The sequence below is a fragment of the Protopterus annectens genome, chromosome 8.part0 (genome assembly GCF_019279795.1).
Source record: "Protopterus annectens isolate FY-2018-M chromosome 8.part0, PAN1.0, whole genome shotgun sequence".
In the NCBI taxonomy this organism is placed as follows: domain Eukaryota; kingdom Metazoa; phylum Chordata; order Ceratodontiformes; family Protopteridae; genus Protopterus; species Protopterus annectens.
Window position 1 is genome coordinate 694,531,110 of NC_056741.1, and position 25,695 is coordinate 694,556,804.

General features: G+C 39.2%; 1 protein-coding gene across 1 annotated transcript; it reads left to right on the forward strand.

The window, feature by feature from the left end:
• Nucleotides 1–530: 530 nt before the first annotated feature.
• Nucleotides 531–24,387, forward strand: EFNA1 (ephrin A1). Its single transcript, XM_044080141.1, has 5 exons — nt 531–798; nt 12,609–12,904; nt 13,718–13,783; nt 16,587–16,637; nt 21,152–24,387. The coding sequence occupies exons 1-5, from the start codon at nt 707–709 to the stop codon at nt 21,280–21,282; spliced, it is 636 nt and encodes a 211-aa protein (XP_043936076.1). The 5' UTR covers nt 531–706; the 3' UTR covers nt 21,283–24,387.
• The last annotated feature ends 1,308 nt before the right edge of the window (nt 24,388–25,695 follow it).

Here is a 25,695-nt window from a genome sequence, read left to right on the forward strand (position 1 = left end):
ACTGTAGCTTTTTAAATCAGGGCGAAATGCTTGAGGGGACTCTTTTATGACGACAATCAGTAGTATCAACAGGTAGTAAATATTACAGGTGAACTAAATATAGGACAGACTGCAAATCACTCCTTGGTTTGCCAGCCTCAGTCCGCAGATGACAGTGCACAATATAAACAGCCTGATCTTATTAAACACAATACTCTTCCAAAAAAAAAAAAAAAACTAGTACCAATGATGTCTTGTATGTATATATATATATATATATATATATATATATATATATATATATATATATATATATATATATATATATATATGTGTGTGTGTGTGTGTGTGTGTATACACACACACGTACACACTCTGCCTCCAGGCAGTGATGAGTAAGGACAGGCAGCTATAACTCGATTCTTTTGAAAAGCTAACAAACAAGACTGAAGAAATCATGCAATGGGGGAGGTGTTTTGGTGGGTGGGGCTGTGACAGTGGGTGGTTCTTTACCACAACAAAATCTGTAACATCAACTAGTTGAAGTAGAAAACAACTGAGAGAGCAGTGGGAGGACTTAACTGGCAACACAAACAGCAGGACTGCTGTCTCCAAGGGAAAACAAAACTCTGAGTACTCATTCAGCTACAGCAAACGATCTCCTAATACAATTATTGCTATTACAACTGCTGTTTCTGGTTCTTAAAGTGCAAGGCTCTGTTGTACCATGGATCTAGCTATTGTGTGTGTCTTTTGGATGTGCCTTTGGATTGTCTCTGCTGACAGGCATACAGTGTTTTGGAACAGTACAAACACAAGGTGAGTCATAATTGATCTGGTTCTTATTTCTGGCTGCAGTGTTCTTAGCTTTTTTGCATGATTTCTGTACTCAAAATGAGTAGTGCGTCTTGCTAAGTAAACATTTGCCATCTTTAGGTGTACTTTGGAAGCAGGTACATAGCTTATAACCACCTTGTCTCCCAGAAGGAAAAGACTGTTGTGGCAAAAGTGCACATTTGAGTAAAGATCTTAGTTTCTCATTATTATTATATTTTTTCTTTCTGTAAACCTCACAGGACACAGTCTTACTACAGTAATGACTTCTGAGTGTCCTAAGAATAAAAAGAGCCCTAATGGTTTTCATTATTCACACATAACTAGACATTAAAAGTGGTGTTCTCCCTCTTTGGGGTAGGGAGGTTACCTTCAAATATTTTATTGGTTGTATACTAAGTTATTTGCAGCATCTGACATATTAGGACAAAAATAGGACATATTTATTGTCCACCACACTTTCACAGCAGGTACATGTAGTCTTAAAAAAATGAGGATTGTGCTCCCCAAAATGTTTTTTTTTTTTAATGTGGTTTCTGTTTTTGGGGGTTGGAAGGGGGGAAAAGTCTAATGCATCTTTTTCTTTTGCATTTTAAAGACTGCTCTTGCATGATTTGGTGTTTTAGCCCTTCGTGAGTGTTGGCTAATCCATCAAGAAGACCTGCCAGAAGGAATCAGCCCGGTCATGCCACAAGAGGATTACAGATCTGGGTGTAATTGTTTGCAAGAGTGCAGGTGCGGAGCTTAAGCTAGTTACATGCCCCACTCACCAGAGTTGCACAACAAGCTCTTTCTTTGTGCACTGATTCTTCCAGTTAAGCACTAGCAGGAAATTGCAAAAACAGTAATGTCTGTATGGCATGCATCAGTACGTTTGGCTGCTCATTCTTTTTCTCTTTTTACTATAAACTAATTCTGCTGAGGTGCAAGGCATGGAATGTCCTGCAAACTGGGGCTCCAGATTTTTGCAGTTATAGTGCTGGGAAGGAACAAGTAGATGCAGTACTTTCTCTCTTCACCTAAAGAAGGGTTTGAATAGGTTTTGCTTCATTTTACTGTGCTTTATGAATGAACAGCCAGCTGCAACCTTTGCTGAGAAACTAGCTATGCTCAAATCCCTTTTAAGCAAGGCAGATACAGAAGTAGCTGATTTATTACTGGGGAATTTGTCTCCTGCCAAGAAAAGCTGACTCTGAGAAGCCTTGAAGTACAATGATCTGACTTGTTAGGAAAAGGAAACAGATCGAAGCAAACTGCATTTTGCTATACAAATGTAGAAGGCTACTTAGACTATTGCTTAGACTTTGCCTGATTAAATTATGCCCCTTGTATGAATAGCTTCGGCAGCCAAGGCATCAAAGGAGTTAAAAACCTTTGAAGATGGTTATAAAGCTAAACTGCAAACAGCAGGTCACCAGAGAGTGAGGCTATGAGGCTTCTTCATGTTTGTTCACTCTGATCTGCTATGGAAAACCCTTGGCTGAAGTGCTGGATTTGTAAGTATTAATTTGCTTCAGTCCAAGGTTAAACTGTACTGGTTAAAAGAGACAATTCTTTCTGATATATGCACATGTTGGGGGGAGGGGTGGAAGCCTGGGGTACCGCTTTACTTTTAGGGGAGATAAATACCCCCAGCAGGTTAGCAGCTTTACTAGTGTGAAAAGAAAACAAATCCCTTTTTCATCAGTCCTGTGAAATTTTCCTGAGAACAAGGGCTGTACTGTTTGTGTCAACAAACTTTGTGCGGGCCACAGACTGAGTGGAGCCTGTGACCCACAGGGGATGGGACCTGTGAAAACACAGCACACTGGCTCATATTTAGTAGCCTGGACTCCTTTCTTCACAAGACAAGAAAGAAAAGGGTGACAAATGGGGGGGGGTCATATTTTACAGGTTTTCTTTTATGTGGGTTAAAGTTTTGAAAGTTTTAAAATCCTGTCAACAACTAATTAATCCTATTGAAGCTGTTAAATCTGAGACTTTATGACATGCACATAAATATATATTTTTAGTTCTATTTTGAGAAGATGACCAGTACAGAGTATTATCTTATCTGCTCTGAGGCTATAGGAGTAGTTTCCTTCTCATAAATGTTATGAAGTAAAGAAACAGATCATTTTCTAAGTTGATAACCTTTAGAATACATTTTGTTTTCATTCTGACATCTGAAAGTATAATAAACTTTTTAAAATGGAAAGAAATTGGTCTATGCAGTAAGTGTCACAAAACCAAAGTACAATAGTAAAGGAATAAGGCACAACAAAGTACACCTAAAGACACTTTGCTGTAACATACATTGCCATTATGACTTGTTTGTTCTTTATTTCTTACAAATAAGTGCATTTTAAGGTTAATTAGAGATGAGCATTCTGAGATGTAGTGGTTCTCCTAACCTTAGAAACCTCCACTACTTGCATTAACAGTATACTGACAGTACTTGGAAAGCTGTAAGCCTTTCTTCTACCCAGTGTCTATGTGTGTAGAGAGCTTGTAATAAGGATTTGGTGCATTACTACAAACTGCTTTGGATTAAAATGCAGTACTTAAGCAGCAGCAACAGTGGGTAAAAATTCAGCTGTCTAACCTGAAAGAAGCTTGGCTGTTTGCAGCTGCACTTAATCGGGTAAAATTTGAGAATCTGGAAGATAGTGGAGTTAACTGTAGTCTGTGGTGACGAGGACATTTAATGTTGGACGTTGGACCAGTTGGTCTGAACTCTCTAGAAACACATCTTAGCTGCAGTTTGGTACAAGACTTAACATGAACATTATTACACTGTGCGTGCCAAGATGCAATACACCACACACAAACGCACCTTTACTGCCTTATCATAAATACTTTCCCCAAGAACAGTAAAGTGCAACAGAAGTGATAAGAATATGCTGTAATACAACGGTTAATTTATATAGAATCATTTATGTCAGTAGGGAGGTGCCAGGAAAACTACTTGTGTAGGGTTACTGATTTACTTTAAACGGAGCATGTGTAGCTTCTTATTTCCTTACCATCCGGAGATGGAATTCATGCCAGTTATTGTGATTTGGGGCCAGGAAGGAAACACTTGTCATTGAAGCTTTTTCCTTTCCCAAGAAATGGCTTTCACAGAAAACTTCCCTTTGTGATGGGTGAAATGTGGTGGTGGGGGGGGGGGCTGCTTTATTGTTCAGACTGCAGTACATAAACCATATAATTTGCTACAAAATGATATGCCAGATACACCTAAGTGTCCTTTGAATGGAGTGTGATTTTTTTTTATGTAAGCCTGGCTCCTCCAAGTGGCTACATTGTGTAACAAGATTTTTACAAGTGAAAAAGAGACGTCTTTTAGTAGAAGTAGTTTTTAACCCAGTGTTCAGCTTTACTGATAAGCAGGTTGTCAAAAAGTAGTTTTTTGCACATAAAAGACATCCAGACAGGTCCCATTCCCTGGTGGTTTCTTACAAAGAATGCAGTGTTGGGTTTTATGTGTGATAATTGTAGCTGAGGAATCTCTTCTCACTTCATAGCATGCCTTCAAACAGTATGGATTGCTTCTAAGAAGCATTTCTGTAACTTTTGCTGGAACCATAGTAAAAGTTTAGAGGAGCGACCAGCACCACGTTTAAAAATTCATTACCGCTTTCCTTTTTGATCTTTGCACAAGTATTATAAAAAAGGAAACTGCAGGGGAAACATGACATTCGGAGCAAGTCTTATCTGTGTGCACTCTGCAATAAGCTTTACATTTACAGACCTGTAACACTGCCACCAAAGTCAAAACAAAAAGGTTACTTTGAAGTCATTGAAAAGTCTGAAGAAGCGGTTAGTGAAAGCGCTTACCTTGCGCAAGTAATTAAAGACTTATTATATATTTTCTATAACAAGACTGAATTATTGGAAGTCCATTGGTTGCCTCTCGCTGCTTTTCGCTTTTGGATTCAGGTTATATTTTTTAAAGATAATCGGAGAAGCATTTGCTCTGGTGGGTGTGTTTATTCTTCTTATCTCAGTGGTGATTTATTTATTTTATTTTACTTGGCATTTGTTTACTGGGATGAATGTCATACTTGCCTTTTCAGCAGGAGGTCTGGGGAGAAAGTCTCCACATTCAGAAACTGTTTTTTTACAGATTAAATTCCCTACAGCTCTCACAGGAATGATTTTGATTTTTGTGATGGGGATAGGTGGAAGGCATATGCTGCACATAGTAAAGTCTCTGTTAAGCACATAAGACGCTTGGGTTAGGACACAGGAAGTTCCTACAGCACTCTTGCATATATTATAAAGTATTTTGTTTCACTCTCATAGTAATTCAGGAATATTCCAAGTGTGCTTTGAGCATGCAGGGTGGGATCCATAACACACCAGACTTCTGTAAATTCTGGAATACTTACTGAAAGCCCTAGCACACTAACTACAAAACATCCCAGCTTCTTCTGTTACACATTTTTTAAATACCTCTTCTTTAAAAAAACATTTAACTGAGCATTCAAGTTTGTAAATTAAAGGTCACAAAACATTGTTTATATCACAGGCTTTTGAAGTCAAATTTCAGATTAATTTTTTTTATGTCAAATGAGTGATTCAGTAAACAATTTACAAAAAAGTTCCACTGTTAGAAACCCTGACTGCCCGTTAATAATGCATGTGCCCCAACCCCCGAACCACACTTAGGAAACAATAATGTATTAAATGTATAAGCAATTAAGATTCCAATTGTAAAAAAAAAAAAAAACTGACTGAAGTAAGGACTATTTCAGTCTTCATTCTTTCGCTGTCTTTCTCAAAATGCTACACTTTCATGCAGCTTGGTTTACTGAATTATTTGTGACCAAATGTAGTACAATGAGTAGAACAGCAGGTTACAGCTTTAGAAATGCAAACATGTCTTTGAATGAAATGTAAAAGTGGATAATGCCAAGAACAATGTAGAACCTGAAGAATAAAATAATAATGTGCTGCTTTGATGTGAGAACGCCGGAGCAGTTTTCTTCAGAATGCATCAGCCCCTTTTAAGTTTTGCTTGATAACTAGGTTTACCCTTCTGAACAGGGCACATATTTCAGAAGTTAGTCAAGCAGAAAAGATCTACTACAACATCATGTTTGATGAAACACATTGCTGTAAATGCTAAAACCAGTGACTCGCAGATTGCTTGTTTGTGTGTCTTCACACTAGGAATTGATTTATGTTCTGTGTTTTAGGAAGTACATCAGGCATGTACTTTTTTGTTCTTTAATAAATACTCACCTGGAGCAAAAAAAGTGTGTGCGTTTTCTTCACACTCTCCTTTGCTACTTTTGTTTTCAGTTTTGTAAATCCTCCCTGCTTCGTTCCTTTACTCACCTGGAGCAAAAAAGTGTGTTTTCTTCACACTCCCCTTTGCTACTTTTGTTTTCAGTTTTGTAAGTTCACCCTGTTTCGTTCCTTTACTACTCACACCGACTGGATGTTAACAATGGGGTATGCTAGTTTGTTTTCAGTTTTGTAAGTTCACCCTGTTTCGTTCCTTTACTACTCACACAGACTGGATGTTAACAATGGGGTATGCTAGTTAAGTATGTTTCCCAGGTTAAAAACAATCTTAATATGAGGTGTGGACAGCTGGGGGTTGAGAGTGAAATGAATGACCTCCTCAATAATGTAAGACACAGAGGAAGAAAGGAATGTCTTGTGTCAAAACACTATTCATCTCTCCCAGGTTTTACTGCCATGGAGAAAGCCTGGGTGGGGGAGGAGAATGTTTTCCCTTGATTACTCACGTAACACAGAAAAAAAATCCTCAGATGGGAAGAAATCGTCTGCTCATTAGGATCAAAAGAGGAATTGTGGCTACTTTTTTTTGGCAGAGCACTTAACATATTTGCTGATGCCTCCCTGTGCATGCATATGTGCAGTTGCATTTTAATTACTTTTTGAAAGTGATTCTATAAAAAAATCCAACTTCTTTCTGAGTTCAGTCATGGAATTGCATGGTATTTAAAATGCAGGCTTATCTTTTTGAATTGAGTCTGCAGTAAGGGAGGGCTAACAGAATTTAAATATGTGAACCCCCATCAGTGTCAGTGATTGAATAGTGATCATAATAATAAGTAGGACCCCACAACAATAAAATGTGAAACTGTTCAGTCTGACTTTTGACCTTTTATCCCCCAAGCCCAATGTGGAGTCTAAAAGAATAGGCCACTAAGGTCTTTCTGTGATACTGACCTGCCTGACATAGGAGTGACCCATTGGCCTCCAAAAGGAGCTGGGAGAAATATTTTGAAAAGCTTCACACCACCAGAATTTCACCCTGGTTCAGTTACTTTGTAGAAAAGCTGGCAGTACAGTGTAGTAGAAAAGGTAATGAGCTGTAGTTAAGTTCTTCCTGCAGACAAAGGTTTGAGGCCAGTGGTTTTCACTTGCATACAAAGCAATTATTGACCAGATCACTTACTATAACATATCCCTTAGATATTCAAAAAAATAATATCCAACATTAAAAAACTGAATCACTTGATATGGTGTCTACTACTAGCTGCTGAAGGGAGAGGGCCGGCAACCCTAACAACAGAAAGAAATTTGACTTTGAAGTAGAAGCCCTGTTTTTCACTGTAAGTATCGATTGTGGGTAGAGTAGACTGATGTAGCCCACATTATGTACTAAGTTTCCCCATTTATACCTCATTAGCATTTCACTGCTGTGTCCATGCATGAAGTGCTAGTCCTTTAAACATGGTTTCTGGCACAGTGAACTTTTCTGTCAGCAACCTCACTGCTGTGTCACATTATGTAAAGTCTGGGTTCATAATTAAACTTTGGGACCATATGGCAACATGACACTTTGCACAGAAACACTGCAACTGAAGTATTATTTCATGAACAGTGTTGTGAAATAACAATAAAACAGTTCATTGGAAAATCAGCCTTTAATGTCAACAGAGCTGAGAATGTTCAGCATTCTCAGTACATTTTTTTTTTTTTTTTTTACTGTAAGTGTTAAAATTGCATCAGCTTTCTGAATGTGACTTACAGGACACAGCACTAGAAATGTGTACTGTAGTTAAAAATATCCCTAAAGTAAGCACTACTGTGAGTGTGAATGAGAGAAACAAAATGTATTTGTTTGATGTGAAGATAAGGCATTGAAAGTGTAGTTCAAAAACAAAATTATAAACGTGTAAGTATTGATGTGAGGTCTTGGAAGTAAATTATTTTAATAACTACTCCATGTACAGTCCTGTCAAAACCATATATATCACAGAGCACAGTCAAACTTTGGAAAAGACTAGGTTGTGAATCTATGTTACAATAAAGAAATTGGACTCTCCTGGGAAAAAAAATAAATATTATAATAAAGGTGTTCATTGTATCCCTTGCATTAAGCATTTCTTGGGAGTCCACTGCGTATGACAAGAATACAAGGTAGAAACTGAAGGAACCAACAAGAATACAAGGTAGAAACTGAAGGAACCAAACTCCTGAAAAAAGCACATATCACATTAGCGCAAAAGTGGACTGGGAACAGCATATGAAGGCTCCTCTGAGTAAGCAGTCACAGAAATGAGATCCTAGCCTACACAGCAGCTTTGTCTAACAGCTGCATCATACAGTGTAGAAACAAAAAGCTGCACACCTTACAAGTATGCAGAAGAACATGTTTTTTTTTTCCTTATTTAAAAGGGGTGAACCTGATGAACAGGTTTATCCTAGCATTTTTCACTCTCACGCAATAGGGGTGGAGAGTAAAGCTGGCATACTGGATTTTATGACTTGTTACATTTATGAAGCTCTAAGTGGGATTGTTTTCTCCAGTGATGCCTATGATAAAGTATTTTCTGAACCGGTTTGTGTTTAACATTCGTGTGGCTTTTGCCTACATGCTTGCAGTACATAAATAACTTACCCTGGAATTAAGACTGCTATCTTGCTATATGAAGATACATTATTTTCAGTAGTCACTTTATAGATTTTCACGCTTTGCAACTGTATAGCAAAATAAAATCATAAAGAACTAAACTCAGAACTTCACAGAATATTATTAGGTGATCACAGTTCAGTACGTGTTATCACTGCGTGCCTGTACATGCAGCTGACTAAAGACACGCTGTGTGCAGACACCAAAAATACAGCAGTTTAAAACAAATTCACAAAACGGAACACATCCTGACTTGCTTGCCCCCCCCCCCCTCCATCCCCTTGATGTTTTGAGTCCTCTTCCATTCCTTCCTTCTCAAAAATGAAAGTTCACTTCAAAGAATCCAGTTTTAAGTATGTGTCTGCCTTTCTGATTTTGTTGGCAAACACTGACAAAGTATGTGTAGTAGCCTTTAAACCTTTGCAGCAGTATTTTCCTCGGACTTTGTACATGCCACACTACTGCTTTAATTTAATGTAGTACAGAAGTCCATTCATAGCCTTTTAGCAAAAAGTTGTACTTATTTCTCCAACTGCTTGAACACTCATCCACATTCTCAAAAGTAAATGCGTAAAAAAGGGTAAGAGCGGTTGAGAGGCATACAAAGCTCAAGTAAAAAATACAGTCTTTTTAACTGCAAAAAAAAAAAACCTTTAGTTACTTAATTTTTAGGGGGTGTTGAACTTGTGTATTTTGTTAGTTACTTAAGTTAACCAGGATAGTCCTGAGTGGGAGGATAGCCTCTGCTCGGCAGAGTTTCAGTGAGAAAATAAAAGATTGATTGGGTGCAAGATAAAATACATGCCAACAAATCTGGTGGAAATAATAGACATAATACTTGAGTTTATAACCATAACATAGGGTCCGTCACTATGTATATATCACACAAAAACGGGAGGAGTTGTATTGATATTAACATTCATTTTAGTGAGAAGTTGGGTGGATGGAAGGGGTAATCACTCCTGTGAATGTGTGCACGTGAGAGCCTACAATAAGTGCAGCACTGTATCTTGCATTGTTGTAATTTAAGTAATGTCTGGTGTGTGTTTGGGAAGGTGCAGGAGCTCTGAAAGCACGTACTTGCATGTTTTCATATGCATTTGTATTCATAGTCCAAAGGCTCTGTGTTAACAGGCAATTCGGGGAGGAAAGCTACCATAAAAAGGTAAAAGAATACAAGACAAGAGTGACTTACAGATAGATATTAAATATAGGTAAACCTGTACCAAAATGCCCACAGTGAAAACTACCAAAAAAACATGAAGAAATGTAATCCTCTGCTATGGTAAATGTTGATCTTAGCCACTCAGTTCAGGGCCAAGAATTGGAAGGAACAGGTATGCTGTGTTAGATGCAATGCTTTTAATCACATTTGCCATCAAACTTTGAGCAACAAAAGGGTTTTGTATTCAATCCAGTGTACAAGCACTTGGAGCAGTCCTTATCTAATCCAGCTGTTAAGAAGGGTGGGTCATTTCGGGTTTACAGAGGTGGAGGTTTTTTTTTTTTTCCTTTAACTAATTTTGTTGGGGGTGGAAAGGAGAGACTCTTTACATTAGTCTGATGTCTGAAACAACACGGAGTGGTGCCAGGCAGTCTGGCTAAACAGGGGTTAATGACCAATGCATGAGGTGATTTATATAAGATCTATAAAAGGGCAGCATCTTAATCAGCAAGTTATGGAAGGACAGCTATTGTTGTAGTTACAAAAAAAACCCTCATAAAACCTGTTTGCAGTCCACAGCAAGGAAAGCAAAAGCCTTTCCAAAGCTGAAGTACAAATTAAAAGTTGCCTCCAGTTTAGAAGTGACATTTTTTTTCCTTACTGATAGTTTGTGTCTTATTCTACTTGCACTGCAGTCAGGAGTAGCTTTGCAGATCTCTAGTTAGTAGAACATGGGTCCAGGAGAAGCCTGTAATTACAACAACCTGTAGACACTTGTTACGTCACAGTACAGCTGTACGTTGTAATAATGGGGCAGCAGTATTTCATGCTTAATATAACATTTGGTGTAGCAATGATGGTTTAAAATATGTCCCTTAAAAAGAACATGTAATCTGCTATGTTCAGTCAGTTCTATAACAGGTGGTTCAGAAACTCCTTAATGTTTTAACAAGCTTGTTTAGTAGCATAATTTTTCGGAGTGCAGTTCTCCCTAAAAAGGTATTGCAGCACTTTTTGTTTACAGTTTTCTGCATTCAGCTGGTGAAAGTGCTGCATGCTTTGTCACCCCAGCAGTTTCCTCTCGGATATGACAGTTCTTTCCTTGTTGGACAACTTTCTAGGACATGACTGGTATCATGCAGTCCTGTTCCTACAACATGACGTCTGTCATGCCAGTAGTTCATGTCCTGAATTTACAAGAACATTTACCTCCTATCTGGATAAAATTCATTATGTGTGATGTCACAGTAATAGTATAATGCACATTACTTCATTTATATGTTGGTTATTGGTTGTCAGTATACACAACACATAAATACACAATAACTAAAAATAAAGTCAAACATCATGCTTCTAGAGGGTGGCTGTCCCATCACCATGACGTGTCTAAATCTCTTCCGCCTTTAATCCTTACTAGTGCTAGCTGGTACTGGTGAGGCTAGATAGTGTGGCACCCTTGTATGTCTTGACTGGTGGGTGAATATTGTGGCTGGTGCCAACATGAAAATCATTTTACGATGTTACTCATAACCAGCTGAAGTGAATCCTGGGAATGTGGATCTGTCAGTGACTAACAGTGGGCTTTGTAACTGGGACAGTAGTTGTCGGGTGTATTGTGGAGACGATGCATAAAGCAGAGTACCTAATTCACAGATGGTGGGCTTCCTTTACTGGTTCCAAGGAGGGGTGGGTTCTGACAGGGGTTTGGGCTTCTGCCTGTCTGTGCAGCACCTACTGAAAGGGTGATGAAAAATGATGGATAAAAGCTCTAATGCTAGTCAGTGTTTGCTGGCTGGCAGCCCTAGGAGAGTGTATACTGATGTGACAACAGGACAATAATATGAGAACAAACCAGAAGGAGGGGTGTAGTAAGGACTGTAATATCCGTCTTGGTGGTGTTAGACTAGAAATAAATTGTGTGTATATGTATGTATAGTGTATGTATGTGTGTGTGTGTATATATATATATATATATATATATACTTAACAACGGACTACCGAACAGCTTTCCCTGGGAAACGAACCACTTGGCCACAAGGGTGAACACTGCCCTTTTCCCCAATGTAGTGCAATGTCAGAGTTGATATATTTAGTTAGTGGGGGGGTGGGGGTGAAGCCCCCCCCCCCACTCGGGTGGGTTTTATTTCTATCTGTTAATTTATTTTTCCTGGTGGCCAAGGGGTGCATTTCCCAGGGAAAGCTGTTCAGTAGTCCTTTTGTTTTGGTTTACTGGAGTTTTTATTGAAATGGAGTCAGCAATTCAATTCTGTGAAGTGGAAATTCGTTAAGTAAAAGTAGACCCGTGTATGTAATGTGTGTGTAATGTATATCTATAGTTTCTGTGTCTAAAATTAACACTCCAGCAAACATCTCTGTGGTATAAACTTCAGATTCAGTGCCATCAGTAAGCGGTCATTAAGATGAAAGGTTTTACATGAGGCTGTCTTTAAGGTAAATATATTAGAATCAGTGAAGAGTATAGACACTGGGACAAGACTAATAAAGATCTTCCGGGCTGTCTTTATTTTCCCTGGGGAAGCTGATGCTAGTACCAAAATTATTTATTTATTTTTTTCTTCTAGTTTGTGTTTCCATGTTGACACTATGTATAAGGTCTGTAGAACACAAAGGATTAATGATAATAATGTGGGTTGCATTTAACCAGAAATTGCAAATAACAGGAGCATGGCAATAATAACAAATGTAGTTAGTTAATTTCCAATCTGTTTTCTCTCTCATCTTCATTGCTAGGTTTCACACGGATGATTATACTGTTGAGGTGAGGCTCAATGACTATTTGGATATTATCTGCCCGCACTACGAGGAAGGGACTTCAACTATACAAGACCCTGAACGTTATACCCTCTTCATGGTGGATTATGAGGAGTATATTAATTGTAAGCCAATTTCCAAGGATCAAGTTCGCTGGGAGTGCAACAAGCCATTTGCCCCACATGGTCCTGAGAAGTTTTCTGAAAAGTTCCAACGCTTTACACCTTTCACTTTGGGAAAAGAGTTCAAGGAGGGTCACAGTTACTACTATATCTGTAAGTATGAATTCAAGTGAAGCAAGAAAACATTATCACAAAATTATTAACTTTGGGATGGGAAGCAATTCAGGCATAACAATTGGAAGCACTATTTTCTGAAAGGTAGAGGATAAGGAGTTGTGCATTTAAAAGACTTGGCAGGGAACGCAGCAGTGGAAAGGCTTAGGACAGGCATAAGAAATGGAAGACCTGGTAGGCCTTTGCATCTTTTTCTGCCTATAGACTGTTCTCTAATTCTTTTTATTTCTACAGTAGAAAATGGCACATTCTGTTTGCATATAAAGCGTTTTTTATAGTAGTTTCACATTTCACATTCTTACCAAATCTTAAAGCCACATTACTAATGTATCATAGGTTTATGTCCTCTCCAAATAAGACACGCATGCAAATGCAAGTCTTTTTACGATGATGATGATTGATGATCTCAGTGCAAAGTGTTGCAGGTTCAAGTACTGCTCCTAGCCTGTCAGACAGTCACAGAGTCAAAGTTAAAGCAGAGTAAATGTTAAGTGCCTGTTAAGGGAATGAGAGGGGCGTTTATCGGTCCCCAGTCACATAAGAAAGTTACCTTTCTAGTTGTGAGCAAGTGAGGCAGGGTGGGATCTAAGAACACAATACTTTATAGCAGCCATTGTGGGCATGTGTTACTAAACACACCACCAGTCTGTTCTTGGTAAGATGGCAGTTTAGAAATTGCCTAGTCCTAATTCTAGACAAATGGATCTATGTATAGAGAAGCAGTAATACAAAGTACTGAAAGATTAAAAGTCGGTGTTGCAGTCATGTTTTGTTTCCCCGTTCTTCCAACAGCTAAACCTATACATCGTCATGGAGAGAAGTGCCTGAAACTCAGAGTAGCAGTTCTAAGCAAGACAGGTGAGCATAATTGTTATTACATGATTCTTGTTGATGAATTGCTTTATCAAAATTTGTTCAACCAGGACAACATAGCAAGCATGTTTTTTATCATTTTTTTCTTGTTGTTCAAAGCTAACTGCAGCAGAAAAATGCAATTGATGCAATTGTTATCTGAATATACAATGTAATTCTATCTACTCCCAACATAAATACACACAAACATATGTTTCTGTCATGGTCTATATAGCAGGCAATTCCGCTGCTCCTTCACATTATACTTGTGTTTAAAATGTTTCTTTTATAGTGCATTGCATTTCATCTATACATTTCCAGGTACCTTAGGGACAGTATGGAGCAAATAAAAGCAGAACTACAATTGCCATTTCAAGCATGCAGTATGGTTCAAAACACGTGCAGGCGATTAAAATTTTCAAGGCTGCACTGGGGTTCAACACTATACTTAAATGGGAATTCTGAGATTTGATTTAGGTTTGTCTCTCAATATAAGCTGCAGTTTATTTCTTGGTAGTAATGCACATTCTTTCACCTAAAGCCAAAGGTCTTGTTAGTAAACACAAAGTTTGTACCATGCCAGCCTGCTTGCTAACTTTTGATAGTTTTGATTTCATCTTATACCAACTTTTTTTTTTCTTTTCTTATCACTGATAAACTTGCTTGACTGCCTCAGCCTGTATTTTGCTGTAGTACAGTGAGAGTCTTATTTCCACTCAGGAAGTCCTCTCTCCTTTGTCAAACACTTCTACAATACCCATAGCCGGCCTTAGGCATAGGCCAACTAGGCGGCCGCCTAGGGCGCCGCTGTAACAGGGGTGCTTTTCCAGTATGTATTTGGTGTAGGTAGACCAGGATGGGGGCACCAGATGGTGTGGTAGGGAGCACCGTGGAGCCCTTTTGCCTAGGTCACCACTTGACCTAAGGCCGCTCCTGACAATACCCTGCACATATCAACCTCCCTCCCCCTTTCCCCCATATGTACTGTAATGTTGTTTCACTTTGCTAAGCCTTCCCCAGCTGGAAACTAAGTTTGTCTGTCTGTCTATTGTCTATTTTATGTTTCTTTATTTACTTGTGACTTCCAGTTGTTTGTCTAGCAGTTATGCTCAGTCAGCTCCCATTTTCTCCATGATCTGTTGCTCTTTGTCTTGCAGTCATTACAAGCTTACTGTTCCATATAGTGGTATTTACCTCAGTGTTCCTAACCTCCACCCCACCCATTCTCATCGAACCGGCCCCCACTTAGCATGCCATTCACAACCATGTGCACAATGAATGGGCAGCTGATAGACCTTTTAGGCCAAGCGCTCTACATTTCACAGTATTTTCCAGTTAATGTGCAGAATTGCTAATAAGTACATATTGAATCACTTATCACAGTGCCACTATACATCTAGTTCTTGAATGAACCATGGGAAATACTGTTTCATGCAAGTTTTCAATGACTTCATCAAGGTCTCTGTGTAAATAATGCATTCAGCTGTTCTGTGACAGCATGCCAGTATACCAGAGACAGAAAATGTGTTTAACCAGTATTTAGGAGCCTTTGTAAGTATGCAGTAGTGCCTGGCTTTTTTTACATGGGGAGGGGTCTCTTTAGTCTTCACCTCACGTTAGACCGCTTCCGCAGCCGTAGAATGCAGCTGCTTGTTATGGATGCTACTGGAGACCTTTGTAACATATATATGACTACTCTGTCTGTGTTATGAAAGCTAGGACTCTGTAGTACCAGCATTCTTTTATAAAGAAATGGCTATGATGACAAGCAGCTGCCATGTGTTTGGTGAATTTAGCTTGACAAATTTATTTTTACGTGTTATTTCTTTGCCTTTGATTGCAGGGAATGTCCAACTGGCCAAAAGCAACTTTGCAATGGCTGGCCCAGGGAAAGTGCTTCACACTGTAAACATTTTCACAGATAGCATGGATTAGCCATAAAAGTATACAATATAACAGCAAGGTATACATGCATATAGTTTAATGAGTAATCACTATGTTGTGTACACTATACAGCATGTTAAACTTGAATCTTTCTATAAAACATTTTACAATCTTAGTTTGGCATTGTTGTAGAACAGTACCTACCCAGTCTGTTGGTGCAGAAGTGGGCGTGCCTTGTGTGATTGACATTCCAAATGGTTGTGATGTATGCAAATGATGCATGATTTACTGCCATGCAGATTTTGAAAGTGACATCATGCATACATTGCCCTTTTCCTCAGTGTAGTGTGATCCAAGAGATGGCATATTTAATTTGCAGGGGGGTTTGGGGGGGCACTGGGGAGGGCTTGCTCCACCTGCAAAAACGTAAAAAAAAATTACTTGGGAGTTGTAGTGCAGTTTCTTTAGCATTAGGTAATTGCAGTGTCCCCTCGAGCTAAAGTACTGAATGCAAGATGATTATTCATGTGGCTGTGAATATTAATTTGTAATTCGAACACGTCACAAGGTGTTGGGTGGTGGTTTAGCTGGACTTGCTACCATGCACCCTGGAAGGTACTGTTCTACAACATTACCTTTAATTTTAGTATATAGACAGTCGCAAATGAGCCATATGCATAATTTATCTAAATAGTTAAACTTCACTTCACTTGAGACCTGTAAGGAGATTGTCACAGTAAAACTTTGAATATCTTTATATTTGGGTCGACTGCATAAGGACAGGAAGGACTTGGTAAAGGGGTTTGTAAAAAGGCAGACAGCAGTTTTAATGTTCTTCTCACTGAGATTTTAAATTCTTTTTGAAGCTTTAAACAGAGTAGGAAAGGAGAGGCTTTACTTAAACTGTTTTGTTTTTGTCTTCTAGGTCGTGGACCCCATACAAATGTGCTTACTTCAAGGCCAAGGCTACAATCAGGTAAGATCAAATTTAAATTATATTAGTGCCAATAGCAATTATAGTTAGGACACAAACATGAGTGATTATGCAGGAAGTAAATGGACAACACATTTTTCCAAGACCAGAAGAGCATTGCTAGTCAGTAATTTCTGACAAGAGACCTTAGGTTTAAATGTCATTGCAGGTGAGACCCTAATGCATCATGCATAAGTAACCTAAATGCCTTGCTAAAATCAAGCTGCTTGCAAAATTGTGGGTCAGGAGGAATTTTCCACATAGAATGGCAATCAAGTTTAGGCACAGTTGTTTTTATGTATGTATGTATGTATGTAAATATATATATATATATATATATATATATATATATATATATATATATATATATATATATATATATATAGAGGCAAATTGAGGATGGCAAGCTGTGATCTACGATGTTGGCTGGATGTATCCAGAAAGGCCTTGCAAGATAACTGCTTTCAAGAAGGTTTGGTGAGGGTTATCTGGTGCTGCTCCACGATACAGATAATATGCTTTACATTTAAGGACTGTGTCCACCAAAGTGCAGTTTGGTGGAAGGGCACATTTTCTTAGTTTGAGAAATAACCATTAAAATTCTAAATTTGCTACAAGTGTGGGATGTCCCTTTTAATCATGTCTTGTATCTCTATTTAATGTAAGTCGTATATCATTAGCATTTCAGATGTGATAGGTCCAGTGGATTTGATAGACTGTCCCTTCATGCATAACGGATTGTCTCACTCACTGCTGTAATAAAACCTTCTGTCATCACTATAAACCTTCTGTCATCACTATATGCAAAGCTTATCTGCTGCCCCTTCTAAATCTCTTATGACATGTTGGAGAACAAGCTCTTGTGAAGAGCAGGGTAAAGTTCACTGAATAATGGGAAGTGGGGGCAAACCTCTAACATGGAACTTAAGTAAAATGTTGTATCTTCTTTATACCATTTTCCAAATTGTCATAGCTGAGAAATGATGATTAAAGAATGAGGTTGAGTAAATCTTCTTCTTCCTTCGACTGCTCCAGTCAGGGGTCGCCACAGCAGATCAAATGTTTCCATTTATTCCTGTCCTCTGCATCTTGCTCTGTCACACCAACCACCTGCATGTCCTCTCTCACCACATCCATAAATCTTATCTTAGGCCTTCCTCTTTTCCTGTTACCCGGCAGCTTCATCCTTAGCAGCTTTTTCCCATTATACTCAGCATCCCTCCTCAGCACATCCAAACCAATGCAATCTTGCCTCTCTGGCTTTGTCTCCAAACCTTCCAACATGGGCTGACCCTCTAATATACTTATTCCTAATCCTGTCCATCCTCTCTCGTCACACCCAGTGCAAATCTTAACATCTTCAACTCCACCACATCAAGCTCTGACTCCTGCCTTTTTGTCAATGCCACTGTCTCCAACCCATATAACATAGCTGGTCTAACTACCCTCTTGTAGACCTTCCCTTTTATTCTTACTGGTACTCGTCTGTCACAAATCACTCCTGACACTCTTCTCCACCCACTCCATCCTGCCTGTACTCTCTTCTTCACCTCTCTTCCACACTCACCGTTACTCTGAACTGTTGATTCCAAGTATTTAAACTCATCCACCTTTGCCACCTTTACTCCCTGCATCCTCACCATTCCTCTATCCTCTCTCTCATTCACACACATATATTCTGTCTTAGTCCTGCTGACCTTCATTCCTCTTCTCTCTATAGCATATCTCCACCTCTCCAGGGACTCCTCCACCTGTTCCCTACTCTCACAACAGATCACAATGTCATCTGCAAACATCATAGTCCACGGGGACTCCTGTCTGATCTTGTCTGTCAACCTCTCTCTCATTCACACACATATATTCTGTCTTAGTCCTGCTGACCTTCATTCCTCTTCTCTCTATAGCATATCTCCACCTCTCCAGGGACTCCTCCACCTGTTCCCTACTCTCACAACAGATCACAATGTCATCTGCAAACATCATAGTCCACGGGGACTCCTGTCTGATCTTGTCTGTCAACCTGTCCATCACCATTACAAATAAGAAAGGGCTCAGAGCTGAACCTTGATGTAATCACATCTCCACCTTAAACGCATCCGTCACTCCCACCGCAGACCTCACCGCTGTCACACTACACTTGTACATATCCTGTACCACTCTTACATACTTCTCTGACACTCCCGACTTCCTCGTACAATACCACAACTCCTCTCTAGGCACTCCTGTCATATGCTTTCTCTAAATCCACAAAGACACAATGCAACTCCTTCTGACCTTCAATGTACTTCTGCATCAACACTCTCGCAAACATCGCATCTGTAGTGCTCTTTCCTGGCATGAAACCATACTGCTGATCACTAATCCTCACCTCCCTTCTTAACCTAGCTTCCACTACTCTTTCCCATAACTTCATGCTGTGACTTATCAGTTTAATCCCTCTGTAGTTACTACAGCTCTGCACATCACCCTTATTCTTAAAAATAGGTACCAAAACACTTTTTCTCCATTCCTCAGGCATCCTGTCACTTTCCAAGATTTCATTAAACAATCTAGTTAAAAACTCCACTGCCATTTCGCCTAAACCACCTCCAAGCTTCCACAGGTATGTCATCTGGACCAACAGCCTTTCCGTTCTTCATCCTCTTCATAGCTATCCTTACCTCCTCCTTGCTAATCCACTGCTCTTCATGAGTCACTATCCGCACATCATCCAACCTTCTCTCCCTCTCATCCTCTTCATTCATCAGCCCCTCAAAGTACTCTTTCCATCTGCTCAACAAACTCTCCTCGCTTGTGAGTACGTTTCCCTCATTATCCTTTATCACCTGCTGCACATCTTTACTAGCTTGGTCCCTCTGTCTAGCCAATTGGTACAGGTCCCTTTCTCCCTCCTTAGTGTCCAACCTTTCATACAACTCTTCATATGCCTTATCCTTAGCCTTTGTCACCTCTCTCTTTGCCATGCACCTCATCTCCTTATACTCCTGTTTACTTTCTTCATCTCTCTGACAATCCCACTTCTTCGCCAACCTCTTTCTCTGTAAACTCTCCTGTACTTCTTCATTCCACCACCAGGTCTCCTTGTCCTCCTTTCTCTTTCCAGATGTCACACCAAGCACCTTTCTAGCCTTCTCTCTTACTAGCTCTGCAGTAGTTACCCAGCTATTCGGTAACCCTTGACTGCCACCCAGTGCCTGTCTTAACTCTTCCCTGAATATCACCTCACAATTACCATTTTTCAATTTCCACCATTTGATCCTTGGTGCTGCCCTCACACTCATCCTCCTCTTCTTGATCACCAATGTCATCCTACAAACCACCATCCTATGCTGCCTAACTACATTTTCCCCGGTCGCCACTTTACAGTCTCCACTCTCCTTCAAACTGGCCCTCCTACATAAGATATAATCCACCTGTGTGCATCTTCCTCCACTCTTGTATGTCACCCTATGCTCCTCCCTCTTGTTAAAATACGTATTCGACACAGCCATGTCCATCTTTTTCGCAAAATCCACTACCATCTGACCTTCTGCATTCCTTTGCTTAACACCATACCTACCCATCACTTCCTCATCCCCTCTGTTCCCTTCACCAACATGCCCTTTGAAATCTGCTCCAATCACTAGTCTCTCACCCTTGGGTAGTCATCACCACTTCATCCAACTGACTCCAAAATTTTTCTTTCTCATCCATCGCACACCCAACTTGTGGAGCATATGCACTAACAACATTCATCATTACACCATCAATTTCCAGCTTCATAAACATCACTCTATCTGACACTCTTTTCACCTCCAAAACACTCTTGGCATACTGTTCCTTCAGGATAATGCCTACGCCATTTCTCCTCCCATCCACACCATGATAAAACAGTTTGAACCCACCTCCGATACACCTAGCCTTGCTCCCCTTCCATCTGGTCTCTTGCACACACAATATACCAACCTTCCTTCAGTCCATCATATCAGCTAGCTCTCTCCCTATACCAGTCATACTGCCAACATTCAAAGTTCTGACTCTCACTTTCACAGTCCTAGCCTTTACATGCCTTTGGCCATGCCTTCCGTGTCTTCTCCTCCTTCGGCCAACAGTAGCCCAATTTCTGCCAGCACCCTGTTGGCCAACAGTACTGGTGGCGGTCATTGTTAACCCGGGCCTCGACCGATCCGGTATGTATATGTGTACTTTTGTCTGCATGTATGATTTGGCAAAATGTTACGCCGAATGCTCTTCCTGACGCAACCCTCCCCATTTATCCGGGCTTGGGACCAGCACAAAGAAATGCACTGGCTTGTGCATCCCCAGTGTCTGGGTTAATGAGGTTGACTAAATAATAAAGAAAAATCCTGACCCAACTTTCAATGTAGCTGTTGTGTTTTTGCTAAGAATTTTGCCTAGACTGCTTATGCTTCTTAACAGGCTTTAAAATCTTCTGTCTGCTTTCTGTGCATGTAAATATAAGGAAAAAGATACAATATTAATAATTTTCTGTTTCTATTTTGTATTTTTTTTTATAGACTATCCATCTGACGGACAACCTGATACCTTAAAAAGTGTCGGAGGTTCAGCATCATCATTTTCATCTCTGTCTGTCACTATAATCTTACTGTCCCTTCTAACAGTGATATTACAAGGAGTCCCTGTTTGATAATACCTTTAATTCTGGTGGCACAGTGGAGATAAGACAGCCATCACGTGAAATGCTAAGACACCTGCAGGGCTAGAAAGCCATCTATGCAACAAGTGCACTATGTAGCAACAATTCAGAAGCTTTGAGACAGTCAGCATTCACCAAACCAATCAAAGCAAAACTGAGAAAAAAGAAGCCACCAGACCCTGAGACCTGGTAACCAAAGTGGAACTGGATAAGAAAAAGCCAAACAATACCTTCAGAACTGTGACCAAAGAACTTCTACAATTGTTTGCACTTTCTAGCCTGTTGCTGTGGCAACGAGGAATGCTTCATCAATCACAGAATTGAAGCAGCGGGTGTCTGCAGAACACTGAATACTAAGGGAATGGCGTGCCCTTGCAGAACACTGAATACTAAGGGAATGGCGTGCCCTTGCAGAACACTGAATACTAAGGGAATGGCGTGCCCTTGCAGAACACTGAATACTAAGGGAATGGCGTGCCCTTGCAGAACACTGAATACTAAGGGAATGGCGTGCCCTTGTGATCATTGCACTGAAGGAGATGGGCTGGTCATTCAAAGCTGCCTTGCAGGCAAAGGCAAAAGTGTGTTGGTGCCCTTCTGTAGAACTTTACATCTCAGTATTTTGTTTCCTTGTTTTAGGATGCCGGCATCCTTTTCACAAGAAAAGCTATAATGTATGAACTAAATGTACAGTAAAAAATGTAAATACAAGAGCCATAATTTAAGAAATTTATGTAGCAGAGTATATGAACACTAACTATACTGAGAAAGACAAAGGTCTGTCTTTGCACAGGAAACTAAACAGGGAGTCTGAAATGCTGTCAAATTGTGCCATACATTCACAGCCTTTGGCCAAACTTAGCAAAAATTCATACGAAAAGCAAGATAGCTGAATTCCGGTGCTAATTTTAACTGGTTATTTTGTACAGTAGTATTCCTCCACTAAGCCTTTTTGGTGCTCAAACAAAGCTGTTCTGCCAAATAATAGTACCAGAGCTGGCAAATTTCAGATGTCTCACAGATGTCAGCACTGGCTACATTTGAAAAAAGTAGGCTTTATTAGGTCTTTAACTTAAAGTGGATAGAAGATTTACTGTTTTTCTCCCCTCAGTATGTTTAACAGGCATCTTTTCCTTCTGCATGTACTATGTGTAGGAGATATTGTGTGCCAGTGAGCATTTAGTCAAGACAGTATTACTTCCATGTGGCCACTCTATATCAGTGGCAAAAGAACTAGCCAAGCCCTTTGAATGTAACTTGGATGTACCTATATGATCATGTCTTTGTCATACTACAACCATTTCTCAACCCACTGGGGTCACCAGACTTTTTGTAAACACAGAAAGAAATGCAGCCCCTACATTTTTACACACTGTATGATAGTCTTCTGTTTTTTTTTTGTTTTGTTTTTTATTCAAAATTTCCTTTTAACAGTAAAATGACAATCACATTGCATTTAAGTTAAGGATCTTTATTTAAGTATTTAAAATCCAAAAGATGGTGAATGTCATGTAGGATAAGGATACAGAGAGTATCTTAATGCAGAAGATGCCCACAGTAAGGAAAAACCTCACATGAGAAATTCTAAAAATCAGTAGATATGTAACTACCAAACTGGTGACCTTTCGTTTTCTGTTTACATTTCTTGTTAATACTGTAACTAAATGTTGTCATTAGACTGAATCCTGTTTATTTGCTGTGTAAATGAAGACATGTTATCTGGACAAAACTGGATTTTTATATCTAGTCTGCACATAGGTTGCGTTTCAATGTAGCACTGAGGCAGCTGGGGACTTGAGAGTGGGGAAAAGGTGTTTTATGTGTGACATCCTGCTAATGTCACTCATTAGTACATCTCCCCCTTAAGCTTTAAATAATCACCTGACATTCTTTTATTTTTATACTTTATTGCTCCACATGTGCCCTCTTGGTCTTTTGTGGCCTAACTGAAAAACTGCTCCTAAACTGCATGGTTTGTCAAACCTTTTAAAGAGCTGAGGCTGCAGTCAACTGAATTGTGAGGGGTAAAATGTTAGGCAGGATGTCTTCATTGATGTTTATCTTGTCATGAACAAGTAAAAAAATCTATGTTAAAACTTGTGCAAAAACAATATAAGACTGTATATTACTCCTACCGGGGCTATAAGTAACAAGATAGTAAACCTTTTCACTGTTCTTATTTTTGCGAAAAAATATTTTTCCTAACGAACACTATGCTTTGCACCTCAGAAAAAGGTTTACTGTGGCTAATGATAGAGAAGTAGAGTTTTTAATAACTTTACTGATTTATAACCACACCCATTACGGCTTTTCTTTAGCCTCTTTGCTTAAACAGTCAGTAAATTACCCCAATTGTCCTCATTGCTGGTATAACATTATTTCTCGGGTACTGAATTAAAGTTATCATCACGTATGTGCACATATCAAAGTTAGTTTTTCTTTGAAAATGGTTAGCGTAATCCTTGCCAAAAATTTCTACTTGGAATCTGGATTCCAGATAATCATTTATGTGATTCTGCTTTTAATAATTATCCATTTTATAAAGTGTGGTAGTATGTTTCATGCTGTGCAGTCACTGAAACACTTAATTCTAAGATGGCTGTCTGTCTAGCAATGTAGCATAATCGACCTGGGTTATCTTTCTTTTACACAATTGTTCATGCTGCCACTTATGAAAATCGGTAGAGGCATTAAATGTATGCAGATGTGGTAAAGTTTGCCAGTTTTGCACACTCATGCAGCAGTTTAGGTAAACAACATTAATAAAAACTGACAACACCTGGCATACCTGTCCTCTTTTGCATAATCTATTGTGTTGCTAGTGTTTTGAAGGCTTAAGAACAGTGACATGCATTCACACTTCTTTAAAGCTTGTACACTATATGAATTAGATCAGATTTGATCAATTTTAAGTTTCTGTTCTTTATATTGTTTTTGAAAGAAAAATATAGGGCTCTTGACCTTTTCATCTTGCCACTGTTAAGCAACCGAAATTATTTAAGGGAACCTCTTTGTACTCAATTTTAAATCCATCTTATTTAGTGCCAAAAGATCCCATGTTCCACAAATTTGCATCTGAGCCATGAAGAATCCCTTCATCATGCCCTGTTCACTTCCAACCCCACAAGTGAAAAGAGATGCACTTTTGCAAGTGCCTACATGTGTATTTAGTTAAGAATTAAAACAGATGGAAGAAGAAGGTAGGCATTAGTGTTATGGTCCTGTTACCTGGCCAAGGGAGCTTCCATTCCAATAGCTGGTGTCCACTGTTATGACTGCAGCCCCATGGTCTCTTTTTAACTGCTGTTTAAAATGCCATGTGCTTGTTTAAGCTTATGACAATCTTAGTAAGTGTACTGAACCCTCCTTTCCCCAAGCTGTTGTGCCTGTTAAATGCCCTGTTTGGCAGGTACATTATTATGAATGTTTTCATGTAATTAAGAGTAATGTAAATATATGTACATAAAACTGTGCTATGTAAATAAAACTGTAAAAAGGGATTTTTTTATAACAAACCATTCTTAATAAATAAATATTGAAATATACATGGGTGTTTTCTGCTTTGTTTATTCTTGAGAGTCTTCGCTGAAGGAAGGAAATGGTCAATACAGTACAGAGTAAATTACTACCCACATTGTTCTCAAAGTGCTGAGGTTGAGTCAGATGTCTTGTCTAAAGTAAATACCAAGGAAGCACAATGACAGAATGAATATTAAACCACTATGTAGCGGAGTTTCTATGTGTGTGTGTACAACAGTTTTAAATGGCAGAATGTTTGTGTACGTCTGCATGCGTGCATGAAATTACCATCCTGTATGGTTGATTGCTCTGAACAACTACACAACCTCTTCCTCCTCTTCCTCTTCCTCTGCTACTTAATCCCATAGCAAAAATCTTTCTGGTTGAGCAACATGTGGCTTTTACAAAACTACTGTATGCAGTAAGGTGAGACAGGGCAGTGGTGGGGTAATGTAAATGGTCAAATGGAACCCAGAAAGCTATTAAAATGTGGTCCGTGCACCATACCCAGTGGACGCAAAGCAGTGAGGTTTCTATGGAGGTATACCATTTCATGTTTTTAGCCTGAGGTCTAAGTACAGTATATATCTTTACATATAGTTAATGTATATGGTTCTGAAGTCCTAATGTAGGCAGAGTATTTTATCTGCCTTCCTATTTATCCTTATTCTGTACAAATTTCTGGGTGGAAAAGTAATAGCGGTTTATACAAGGATAAGGTACTACATTTTTAAGTCCACGAAGTACCTTGCATAAACAACCATATGGGATGTGTTTGCCTCACAGACACGAGGTACAAGGTTTGATTTTTCACCTTTAAAATGGAAAATGGCTAGGCTTAAAGTGGCCTGCAAAGGAAGTTATCCTAGTACTTGCCTATGAACT

Bases quoted from the DNA above. Each gene is read 5' to 3' on its own strand.
- EFNA1 (XM_044080141.1), top strand. From the start codon at position 707: ATGGATCTAGCTATTGTGTGTGTCTTTTGGATGTGCCTTTGGATTGTC. The intron at 799-12,608 runs GTGAGTCATAAT...CTTCATTGCTAG, and splicing joins TGGAACAGTACAAACACAAG to GTTTCACACGGATGATTATA. The intron at 13,784-16,586 runs GTGAGCATAATT...TTTGTCTTCTAG, and splicing joins AGCAGTTCTAAGCAAGACAG to GTCGTGGACCCCATACAAAT.